This window comes from Coturnix japonica, chromosome 4 (assembly GCF_001577835.2).
Source record: "Coturnix japonica isolate 7356 chromosome 4, Coturnix japonica 2.1, whole genome shotgun sequence".
Taxonomy (NCBI): domain Eukaryota; kingdom Metazoa; phylum Chordata; class Aves; order Galliformes; family Phasianidae; genus Coturnix; species Coturnix japonica.
The window spans coordinates 45,608,294-45,621,214 of NC_029519.1; the positions used below are offsets into that span (position 1 = coordinate 45,608,294).

The following is a 12,921-nucleotide window of genomic DNA, read 5'->3' on the forward strand; positions in this document are numbered from 1 at the left end:
GCAGAAACAAAGAAAGCACATACAAAAAGTTTCATACGGCAGGGTGCAGAAGCATGGTGGGCGATTTCTATGCATGCCCTCTGGAAGGCAGCGAGCAGGTGCAGGCATTTTCCACCTAATTCTACCAGGTTGCTTTTGAGGCACCTTTGGCTCTCTCTGCCAAACACCCTGCAGTGCTCAGCACTGTGCAGAAATTAAAGCACAGCCTGCTTGGTGCATAGTCCTTGTGGCTCACACTGGAGCTGCCTGGCTTTGGATGTGCAGGGAGAGCAGGAAGCAGAGTTGTGCAGAGCCTCTGGCTGCCATCCAGGATGGCTGACAGAGCTCCAGCACTGTTTCTGCCCTATGACATACTTGTCCACCCTGTGGCTGCCATCCCTGGGATGCCTCCAAACTCAATGGGCATGCAGGTTTGCTTTTGGAAATATGGCCATGTATAAGCTGAGCTCTGGGCCTTTTCCAACCATTTGACCTGTCCTCAGACCATAAATACACAGGGTAGATTTTGCCAGGTGCTTAACATTTTGTGGTTTACTTCCCATCCATTGTCATGAGGCAGTTCTCCCTTAAAGGCTTGTTCAAGCTGAAGCACTTACTCCATGGGGCCAGCATGCTCTGTGCTTCTCACAGAGAAGCACGTTGGCCTGGCTTGCTGCATTGCAGCACAAAAATCCCTCGCCTGGTGCCTGCTCACTGCAGGCCTGGACCAGTACCACTGCAGCACTGGGTGTTGTGCAGCAGTTTGGACAGGGCCTTTTGATCAGACCCCATATTTATAAAATTATCAATCTTGAAGAAGGTGGCAAGTAAATAAATAATGCTGCTTTCCTTCTGGTGATTTCTATTGTACTGATCTAACCAGAAATCCCATTAGTTACTTGCTTTGATCAGAACTATTCCTCCAGGATCAGGAGATGCAGAAAGCATTCCACCATGCCAGCAAATGAGTACATCTGAAGCGTGCTTTAATTAAAGCCTTCAAACCCTGAGCTTTTTGCAGTATTTGCATGTACCTGAACTTTGGCCCAGCTGCTCTCAGGGAAATAGAGTTTATTGTTCAGATGCCTGTCACCTTGGAACTGCTCTCAGCTCTCTCGATAGAGCTCTGCAGCCTCAAAGGAGGAGAGAGTGCAGGTTGGAATAAAGCACAACCAGCCTAGGCACTGCTATTACATTAACCCTTAGCAAGAAATTTCAGTGCTAGAAGTAGCATTTCAGATGTTTTTCCAGCAACAAGCAAGGGGCAATTAGCTTTTGAAGTGTACTGTACCAACAACCACAAAAGGAGATCTGGAAAAATCTTTACGCCCTTGCTGAATTTCACTTCTCCAATAACAAGCAATTCAGGAGAGAAAAGCATTTCAACCTATGCAATGCTGTAAAATCCTGAGCAGGAGGCTGTAATTCATTCACATTGCAAGCTGGAGCTCAGGTTGGATACAGTGAGATCCTTCCTAAGATGCATGAGCCAGCCCGCTCCAGGGGAGGGGGGGCAGACACCAGATGAATCAGCAACAAGAGGAAGCAAACAAGAGGAAAACCCCAGTCATGTGAACAAATAAATAGATAAATTACAACCTGAATATTAAAGTGACCCACCTTGATAAGACATGCTGCAGGATTGGAAGCCCTCTTTGGACGCAGGACCTGCTAGCATGCTGCTGTGTGCTTTCTTACAGCTTCACATTCGTTTGCATTCTTATCATCACTAGAGTTTCACAGGAAAGAAAAGAAGTACTGTGCAGTTGCTACACCGTGAATGGCATTCCTGTACCACAGCTCACTCAGTGCATAAGGACTGAAACTCATATGCTTCCAACTACTCTGACTTCTGCACTGTCATATTTAACTTTTGAGGAAGATTACTATAAAGAGCTTACGTGGTATGTTAAAGATACTGAGGCCAGAGAGCAAATGGGACATCTATTAAATACCTACTAGTCCCCTGCTATTTATTTAGCAGCTCTGAAAATATTTTTACAGTCTTTTTTTTTGGCTATTTTTGAGCCTTGGTATCATAAAAGCACTTTGAGAAATGTCATCTATGCAGGCTGCTAAAATTGTGAAATTACTTTTAGTGCTAAAATCAGAGAATTAACGTATCACACAAAGGAATTATCAGCTTGCAGATGGAGACTAAAGAGCTGAATAGGATCTTATTAGCAGTAAAATTCAGAAGCTGCATTCAAAAAAAAATCTATACATTGATGTCATCTGGGCAGCAAAATCATTTTGGATGCTTTACTTTTGCTCTCTGCCAAGTACTGTGCTCAGCGCAACACAAAGAACTCCTTGGCCCCTAAGACTGCGTTTTAAGGTGATTAGAATTAGATTAATATAAGATTACTTGGTAATTCTTTAAAAGAATGCCAGCAAAATGGGAAATAAAATTTTAAAGCAGCTTTCTCACTCATGCAATATAACATCAAGGGTGCTCTGCAAAAACATGAGCTTCATATGGCTCTGACCTTGTGAAGCTTTCATGCTCAGCTTTTAGTGTGGGAAAAGAATATCTAATTTCAGCACAGGCTGCTCTGTGCTCTTTCAAAACTCCCAGCATTTGAACCTGATGCACTGCTAACAACCCAGACTGGGGATGCCCAGCCTCTGCTATGGCTGCCCAGGTCTAAGGTTTCACTGCTGATGGCTCTGGAGTGTTAGGTGGGAAATAGTGTCAGCCCTGTTGGCTGCAGAACCTCCAGTTGAGTATGTGGCTCTGGGCAGCCTGGTCTAGTGGTTAGCAACCCTGCACATAGCAGGGCGCTTGAAACTAGATGACCATCATGGTCCTTTTCAACCCAGGCCATTCCATGATTCTATGATTTTGGGCAGCTCTCCTTCCCTTATACTCAGCTGTGTGGCACTACTTGGGTGCATCCCACACATGAAGTTTCCTCATGTGTAACCAGGCGTTTGTTTTTTGTAGCTCATGTGACTGTCTCACAAGTGGCATGCTTTGAAGGGAACCCTAACTGCTTTCCTATAAAGATACGCAGTGAGATGAATGAAAAACATATCACATAACATGCAATAAGCAACACTGCCTGAAGTTAATCAGCAGTGTCAAATTTGGGGATTGAGAACTTCAGTGCATTTCTGCCCTTCTTTTAGGGAGAGGGTGGACAACCATTACTTACTATTTTTATTTCCGGCTATATGTAATTCAGTGTCAAGAATGGAATGTCTGTCTGCAGATGCAGGAAAATGTTTTTATTTCTTCTTTTAATGTCCTAATATATCAACAGGATTAGTATACTTTTAAGAATAAAAATAATCTTTGAAATTACTCAGAATTAGGTGGGGTTTTTTTGTTGTTTGTTTGTTTTTAAATTTCAATTAATTCCTTCAATGTTCAGGTATGTGTTTCTCATATTCTAAGTATAATAAAAATGCTTACACCAAACTATGAGAAAGTGGCAATTACCACCTGGGGAGTTACACATAAAGCTATAAAATATTCAATTGATCCATAATTCATTTGGTAGCAGACACCCAGCCATCTGGGCTGAGGTGAACTTGCAACTCTGGAATAGGATAGTGACTGAAAAAGATTTTGCATTCAGAATGAATGCAGCCACTAAAAAACAAAAGCAAAAAAGACAAAAAACAACCCACAGACCTTTTGTGCATCACCGGTTTTCAGGCTTTACTTTGCTCTAACTACCTACAATTGCTATAACTACATGCAACCATGCTTCAAAGATAAAGTAAATTCAATGAAGGACAGCCTGGTTGTCACAAAACTGCCACTGATTGCCTCTGCTGGTGTTACGTGCACTTATCTTCTTACACTATTTAGGTTTCTACCTACATAAAATACTTGATGGATAGCATACAGGATAGGATTCCACAAATGAAATTATTTTCCTTGCTCAATCACTCGCTGTAAGCTTGATACATAGCAAAACAGCAAAGCTCCCCAGTGGGCTTGAGATTCAGCTGGAGATAAAAAGTCGAAGAGCATAAAAGGCAGACTTCTCAAGAACACCCAGACTTTGAAGCCATAGTGGGCATTTTTTCCCACTGCAATCAGTGGGAAAAACTCCAGCAATTTCAAGAGATGAAGCAAGGGCTGGGCTGAGAACCACTCAAAATTTCTCTGCGGACTTAACTGCCATATGAAAGGATGGATGGAAGATCCTTCCTCTCAGAGAATAAAGCCCGAACACCTGTTTTCCAACACAGAAACCCTCCCAACAAGGCAGAAGGTGGTCTCCAAGGCAGTACCCATTATGCTTCTATTTATTAAAATATCCCTGTATCAGTCCATAGTGGTTTGCAAGACAACGTTTTGCTTTCAGGAGTGTGCAATTTAAGTTAAATGGCGAGTTCTTAATACCTGCGTTAATACAGTGGAAGCTAGTGCAGCATCTCTAAATGACAGTGATTTCCAAATAAGCGTCTAATTGCAAGTCTTAAACCTTCTATTTTTGCCACTAAAAGCTCATCTCTGACCAACATGAATTTAAAGCACAGCTTAAACTATCAGACATACCAAATTCATATTGAATTGCCTGCAGCTGCTAAAATTTTCTTGGAGTTCATAAAATGATTAGACAAATTCATGGAAGAAAAATCCATTAAGGGCTATAAAGTACAAAGAGAGTCTCCCAAGAGGTTTGGGAGCACACTATGGAAACATTAGTGTGCCTTGTGCTCACACCTTCTTTATGGCATCCACTGTCCAGAAGATGATGCAGCTCAATGGATCGAGTACTGTTACAACTGACATTTACAGCTGAGCTCTGCTCAGCAGCCTGGCTGTGGAAAAGGACTTTCAGAGAAATAAGCATGCATTTAAGCTTTTGCAGGCCCTAGGCTTTAAGTTCTGGTTACAAAGCAGAGTTGCAAAATGAGTCTTGCTTCCTGTGTGAGACAGTCACATACAATATGCTGCACTTACTGGAAAATCCTCTTGGAAATGTTTTGTTTTTCCTAAAGAAAATAAGCAAGCTGCTCCCCTCTGCGGGACAAACCAAGCAAGCTGGTGAGACATGCAATTTGTCAGAATGAGACCCTGAACCTTATAGGTGTTGAACTGGACCTTTCCCAAAGGCAATTTCAGAGAACACAGCTTCCCAGTGCATTGAGTACTGCCATCTACTTGCCTCATTTTCTGGTATGTTCTTCTCAGGGTGTGAGGAGCTGCAGTCTGACTCTTTCAAGAGCATGCAGTTGTTGACCTAAGATTGTAACAAACCCTACACTGTAGGTTTCCTTTTCCAAACTGCACCTTGCTGCTTTTCAAAGGCTCGTTCATCCTGAGTGCTAAGGAAAATCTCTTCTCTTTTGCTCCTTGCAACTGCAGTGTCACAGTCTGCATAGTCAGAGTGAGGGTCATGGCTCTCAGTGCACCTCTCTGCTCCTGACAGCTTTCTAGCTGCTCCAAGCATTTACCATTTTCTTTTGGTCAAGGAAGAACCTGGCACGGCTTCCCAGGCAGCAGCATGGGTTGTCAGGTCCCGTCCTCCAACATCTTTGCTTAAAGATCACTGCAGCACCACAGGACACAACTTGTATCTCTGTTTTGGCCTCAGGCATGCAGGTTTCTTGAAGCATTAGACACACAAACTCCTCCAAGCACATCCAGACCTTTCTTCCCCCTTTTCCCCAAAAGGCGTGAAAATACCATACAGGTCACAGAGTTGGACTGAATGCTGATTTCCAGCTTTTGAAGTAGAAAACAGGGGCTTATCTGAAAACACACACACACAGAAAAAAGGTCTTCAAATATAAAGTGTCCATGGCATGTGAGGAATCAGCAAAAGAACTGCCCCAATCCTGGGCCCCCCACCTCTTGCCCATGTCCAGCATGGATGATGCTAGAAATGAAAGGCAAAAAAACCTGCTCCGCTGTTTAGGTTGGCTACAACTGGTTTTAAGCCCAGAAGGGTTTTTAATGCTGTGCCTTCCCACTGTGTGTGTGGATGATGATACAATGGGCAAACAGGCAACCATGAATCACAACCACTTGCTCCCTACAGGGCCATTACAAGATACACATCCCTGAGCGAGAATTCATGGTAGGTGCCTTCTGTGCACAGGGCAGATAAGATGAAAGACCTCAGGGGAGATGCACATCTTTGTCTAGAATGATAGCATTACTTAATCACCCAGCTTGGTGAAATCTCTAAGAATAAACATCATACATTGTCATGTGAAAAGCCAACTTCAGTATTAGCAGCACCGGCAGACTGCTCTCTGGAAATAGTGTAGAAATGGTCATTAGGTGGCAATTTCAAAAAGATAAGAATTTGAGTAAAACCACCAACATGAAAAGGAAGGCTAACTTAATCCTGTTGTTGCCAGTTATGAATTATTCACTGGGTTCCAGCCCATGTGCATGAGGCACACTTTCTAATGCATTCAGACCACATTACAGATGGCTCCGTGCCATCTGTGCCGAGAACTCCCATGTGTGCTTATTTTACAGCTGTCCCAGTGGGGACAACCATGCTCTGGCCAATCCACAAAAGGTTTCTTGACTCTTGAATCCAAGAAATGCCCTCTACTTGCACTATCAGAAATAGATGGTCTAACTGCATGGCGGGCAGGGACAGAGTACTTAGACCTGAGGAGGGACCTGCACCAGATATTTAGGAGGTGTGGGAAGAGAAAGGAGAGGCATAAAGAGGAAGGTCCTCTTTTTTGCCTCCTGCAGCTTTGAGGTGTCATGGTGGAGGCCAGTGCAGTTTCCACCTTTCCTGACTGGCTGCATTGTTCAACCATTCCAGATCCATGAAGGTATCTAGTAGAAAACACCTGCAAACTCACAGAGAAATAACAGAGGCTTGGGGATTAGCAAGGAAAAGCAGGTTGTGACAGGGGAATCACTACTCGGATGGAGGACACTGAATCCAATATAGACTGATCCCATCCCAGATACCATCACATCCCTGGGGAAGTGTGCTCATCTGCCTCATTTGTGCATAAAGATTATTTCTCTCTTACTTCTAAACTTGATTTCAAAAGTTTGGAGGAAAATTACATCAGACTGTGAATGCCAGACTGACTGCCAGTGCCAGTTCTTTTTATCGTTATTTCAAATTGGGGACAGAAGGAAGGGGAACAAATTAGTTTGGAGAGGAACACATTTTCCTCAGGAAGCAATCCCTTCAAGAACCCAAATCAGACACAGTTTCTACTGCCAAAAGCTCCCATGCATTGAAGACACAGCACAGCCAACATCCTGCTGCTTGCACATTCTCTGCAGTCCTGAAATTAGCATGTTTTTTCTTGGTGGCCAAAGCCAAAACAGCAAAATAAATCCTGGCATTTCCCTACAGAACTGGGTTAGTGTCTACCAGCCAGCAGGCCTCAAACAGCTAGACCTAACCCATGGCAGAAATGTTTTCATTTTCCACAGCATGCAGTTCTTGTTCTCCTATTGCTGCAGTTGGCCCTGTAACACTACCTGTTCTTTAGTGACTTTCTACTTAATCATACCAGCCTTCATAGAAATGTAATCACACAGGCAGAAAATCTGTGTGAGAGAAAGAATGGGTCCACAGAGCAGCATCTCTTGGTGCTGGTTTCCTGTGGAGATGAGGCTGCTGAGACCCTGCTGAAGCCCCATGTGCTGTGCCTGCTTTGATTTGAGAGAACAGCTAAAGATGAGGCTCTTTCAGAGATATCTAGCACCTCTGGTTATGGCCAACCATAGACCACTCCGCCTGCACACCTCCATTACTAACACCAAAGGACATTTTTCAGAGGAACCTATATAAAACAGATAGCCACTTTCCACACTTGCATATAATTTGCCCAATCCTTGTCTATAGCCGCTTTGTTTCTGGCACAAAGTGACTGTCATCCCAGGGAGTGCCCAGAGAGCAGAGAGCAAGGAAGATTATTGAGAAACATGTTTGATGCACAAATTGTACAGCTCAAACAAACAAGCCTGGCTTCTTTTTATAATGAACTGGGTGGGACCAGCTCCAGCAACAACAAAATCCCCTACACAATCTCTGTGGATGATGGGTGGACTCTGCAAGCACCTCCTATTGACTCAAACACAAGAGTATACAGATGCCATTTGAATGCTACGCAGCTCATTAAACACTTGTGGCTTGATCCATTAGTACTACTCCTGCCTATGTCTCCCCTAGTTGCATTGCACCTCTGCAAGGGTAGCACAGAGACTAAACCAGAAGCTAAACTTACCCACTGTCTTTAACAGGAGTTGTATTTATCACATGAAACCAACAGGTCTACAGTTTCCTAAAATTGATCTTCCAGTACAAAGCTGTGGGCAATACCTGTGCAAGGGAGGCTTGAGACACAAGAAGCCAGCTATGCAGATAAATCTAGCTGCAACTATCAGGAATTTGGCACGTAACTCAGAACAGAGCCATGTCCTCCCAGACAGAAGTGGTCAGCAATGTAACATCTTCTCTCATAAAGCTACATTTACAGAGGGTTATGTGCATTTAATTCCATATATCAGGGAAAAAGTAACACCAGCAATGAAATGCTAATACAAGCCCACTAACAAGAAAATACTTTTTTTTTTTTTTTTTTTTTTTTTTTTCCAGCAGTAGTTACTGGCAGCAACCTTCCCAGTAGGAGGACAACAGTAAACAGCATTAGGACCAAGATTCCCACTGATCTGCACTAAACAGGTGCCTCCAACAGGTGTCATACTGCCATCCACTGAAGCTCCTCTGGAAGATTCCTTGCTATATCCATTAGCAGTAAGCAGTAACCCCAGCACGCCTTTATCTGCTCTCCCTGAAATATATCTGAACAATTTGTCCAACATTTTGACAATTCAGTCTAATTATCTGGGCAGGTATCTGAGAAAGTCCAATACAATCACATTCTCACTGCTGGCAGCCAAGCCCACACATGTATACCTGAGCAGCAGGAATGAAATGCAGTCCTGCTCCAGCTAACTCGTTTCTGCTTCACAGTGAGGATCTGCCAATCTCCATCTAGCTGTTACTCTGCATATCACACCACATTTCCTGGCTAAATCTTTGTAAGAAGAAGGCAAGCACTGGCTCCTCTGATCAGGCAGCACAGTCTAAAAGGTCTCAAATTCTACTAATTCAGGCTCCTTGGTGGGGTCCACAGCAGGCAAGTGCCACTGGGGGCCTTAATTTAAGTAGCGGGAAGCAAAATAAGTAGGCAGTAGGAAAGAACTTAAAACACAGAGCATACAAGAGACTAAAAGAGAATGGAAATGTATGTGTATGGGCAGGTTCTCTGGGTCTTAGAGAAGTTATGTGATGTGCCTGATGTGTTGATGTGCACAGAAAAAGTAATAATGTTTTTCTCTCCGATCACACCTCCAAATGACAAGTGACAATGTCAACTCCACGCCTGCCTGTGTTCAAGGCACAGGGCTCTGAAGCACCAAAGCAGCTTGCCCCAAACACAGCAGTTTTTTTCTCTCTCTAGGCTTCCAAAGGGATGGCAGGCAAATCTGAGCTCTAGACAAAGGAACAAACCGATATATTAGATCTGTCTGCACAGTACAAAGCCAATGACACAGTATGCAATGACATCTCAGTCCTACCTCATTGGAGATGCAGTGACACTGCACTGTATGTCACAATGCAGGAGAGGAACTGATTTTCCTAAAGTCGCTCAAGACTATTTTCTTAGGGTAAGCATAAAGTTTGGTTGTTTTAGGCCACTGACATGTGGAGTCAAAATGAACTCTTAGGGATTGCCCTTTCCCGACAAGAGAGGTAATTATATTCCCTCTGTTTTAGTGAGCAGATACATAGAACTGCAAAGTGGTGGGAACTCCAAGTTGCTACGTAGTATAACAGAAAAAAGCCACAGATGCTAAATGTGTCCTGCTGAAAGTAAACACGATGAAGACTACGGTATAGCCTGCAAGACACAACCACCCCACCACCCAACATATTCAAAAGGTCCACAGTCCAGCCCTACATGTGGGGGATTTCCACCCATTTCAAGCAGAAGCCCTCAATGGGTCTGACTGGCTCAGGCTCCCACCCCGGACATTTTCCCAGGTTGAAGATCCACTTACCTGCCTGGTTTGTGGTTACATTTACAGACACAAACTGTCGGGCTCCAGGGTTCTGGTCGGACACTCCATTCACTGCCTCAATTTCAAAGGTATAGTTTGTATGAGCAAGCAGATCCACCATCATGACAGAGGTGTTTTTCAGGCCGGTTTGCTGGGGGAGGTACCTGACATGACTGCCACATGCCTCGCACAGACCTGAGTGTGAGTTGCACTTCTTGCATGCAATATAATAAGACACATCTTTCCTTCCACCAGTATCAGCAGGGGGAATCCATTCCAGAAAGACACTAGTCTCGTTAACATTTGAGATGGCACTCCGGGGAGCAGAGGGGGGTCCTGGTTTGCAAAGTGAGAAAAACACATGGTAAAAACAGTATTATCAGTCATCCTGCTCTCTACTACTCTTTGGTTGAAAAGAGATGCTGTGTTGCTCGTGTGCCAAAAAGCACACAGACACTTTGCAGCAACAGCTAAAGAAGACAGAAGATGGGGATTCAAGCTTTCCCACCTTACCTTAAGGGGTTTGTGTTGGGACACAGCCATCTCTAAGTGAGGGCAAGACACGGGTCTGGCTCAAAAATAATAAGGACAGCACATTTCATACTGGGGCATTGCACCTGGTATTCTCTTTGTCCTGCTTGCTAAGGGAGCTGCAAATCTTTGCTCTGTCCAAGTCAATTTTGCCTTACCTGGGAGGCAAGGTTCCCCATTCTTGCCCCAGTGCCCCTGTGTTACTAGCCTTAAAAAAGCCTTAAAAAAGATACATACTGGTGTATTCCCACTACTCTGTCAATTCAGACACTGAATTCTATCCATCCACCCACCTCTGCCAATTAGCTCTTTGGCAACAGTAAAACCTAGGTCTGGGCATCCAAATCATACCTAAGCAAGCCACTCTATGTACCTCAAAGCAGATGGTAATCTACACAGGCCACTGGAAACACAGCCATATCTTGGCTACTCAACAGCAGCCTTCGTGGTCCCTGCCAAGCTCTCAGCACTAGCACGGTTGGTTAGTCACACTGTGCTTGCTTATTTTGCCAAGCCTCCACACTCAGTATATGTCAGTATGGCACTGGCAATGCTATCTAAGGAGGAACAGCTGTTGTGGAACTATCAGAGCTCCTGCAGATGTGGTCTGGTTTTCCTTCATCCTGCTGGGAGAGGCTGTGGCTGGGCAAAGAAAGCTGCATTACATGCTCAGGTCGCAATTTCCAAAAGTAGTTCCCAATTCAGCAGGTGGCTGTGCTGCCCATCTGAAGACATCCTCAATACCACTTACATGCTGAAGGTGCTGACATGCACCTTTCCAAAAGTCAGAGGCAACTGACAGTGTGCATTATCAACAGTTAGTCCTGCAACCCCTGGCACTGCTCTGTAGGTGTCTCCCAGTGAGATGAGCAGGACAGCCCAGGCAGGTCTCTCAGCTCAGAGGCCACAGCCAACTTGAAATGCTCACACTTCACCCAATCTAACCATCTGGCAAGGAAAAGGGATACAGTGCCCAGAAAATATTTTGAGAAACTTTTTGTTTTAATAGACTTGGAGATGAAGGGCAAGCTGACGATACGCCCTAAAGACAATGTGAAAGGATAGCAAGAATCTCATGCAAGAGACTAGCATGGAGAAACTGATCAAAGAAATGAGGGACGGGTTTTAGTGGCAGCATTACCAGAAGCTATAGAGCTAAGACTGGGATTTTTCCAAGAAGGCAGACAACTGAAGGCAACAGCCTCCTGCACAATTTGAATGAAGTCATCAAAACCCATGAGCGACTCCTTGAAAAGAGCCTGTCAGCTGGTTTTATCAGCCAGAAACCCATACAAATTTAACAGCCTGTCTTAGTCTGTCGTCTTCTAGTTTTGTCGTGATGATTGAATTCAATTTGTTATTTAAAACGGGAAATGTTGCAAAAACAAAGCTACCTTCGGTTTTTCACTATTTTCCCTCCCTATTCCCCTTTTTAAGTCTATAAATTGGTAGCGCTTATGAAACGCTGCAATGATCTCAACTCAAGCTATTCTGATTCAACAAGAAACTCAATGCCAGAGGGAAATAAATATTCCTGATTTATTTATTTATTTATTTCCATCTGAGAAAAAGAGTCAAAGACCAAAGCTAGGTTAGTTAAGGAAATGGCAGCTCAGCTTTGTCAGAGATACACTGCATTTTCTGACCTATGCATGAAAACTGTTTGCTTATGTGGAAAGTAAGCAGGTTGCTAGCTTTGGTCCATATCCCTTTGGGTAGGGCTGGAAGGAGATCACCTCCCAGGGAGATGGATGCGGTGAGGAGATGCAGTGAGTGCCCTGGCTGCCAGCTATCTGTGCACACTGAATTAAAGCTGAGGGCCTACTTGCTGCCATGGCCCAGGTGAAGCACGGACTCAGGTCTGAGGAGCAGAAGCTTAACAGCAGACATGCCAGCAACTCCCAGTGAAGCCAGGATGTTCCTCTGTAAGAGGACCACAACAACAGCTTCACATTGCTATAAATGGGGAAGAAGTACCCCCTCCCTGGGCAAAAGGCAGCTGAGGGAGCTGATGCGTACTGGTGGCAGAGCTGGTCCTGCCCAGGCTGAGCATTTCTACAAGTCGCCTCTTGCCAGTAGCACCACGGGGGGACAGTGCTGGTTAGCTAATGACACCGCAGGACAGCAGCAGGCAGAACTATTTTCTGGCCTCTCATCCTCATACTGATATAATGGGAGCTATGAAATCCATCTCAAGAGCTGTGTGGAGTTATATCCACTGCACTCAGGGTTTTTTTTACTGGTTAAATTGGCCGATCTTTCCTTCTGCTGGATGAATGCACTTTCACTGCTACCAGTACTCTAAGAGAAAAATAAAAGAACTCAGACACAATCCCCCCCCCCAAAAAAAAAACCCAACCCACAAAAAACATTTACTGGACAACATG

General features: G+C 44.3%; 1 protein-coding gene across 17 annotated transcripts in view; it reads right to left on the bottom strand.

Annotated features, from left to right (window-relative positions):
* The window catches only part of EPHA5 (EPH receptor A5), a 197,566-nt gene that overhangs the window by 78,631 nt on the left and 106,014 nt on the right, over positions 1-12,921 (bottom strand). For 13 of the 17 annotated variants that reach the window (XM_015861733.2, XM_015861738.2, XM_015861732.2 and 10 more), the window contains one exon: positions 10,004-10,339. The exons of the other annotated variants lie outside the window; for them this stretch is intronic. In XM_015861733.2, coding sequence (XP_015717219.1) covers positions 10,004-10,339 — 336 coding nt within the window. The remainder of the gene's footprint in view (positions 1-10,003; positions 10,340-12,921) is intronic. 17 annotated transcript variants of the gene reach the window in all.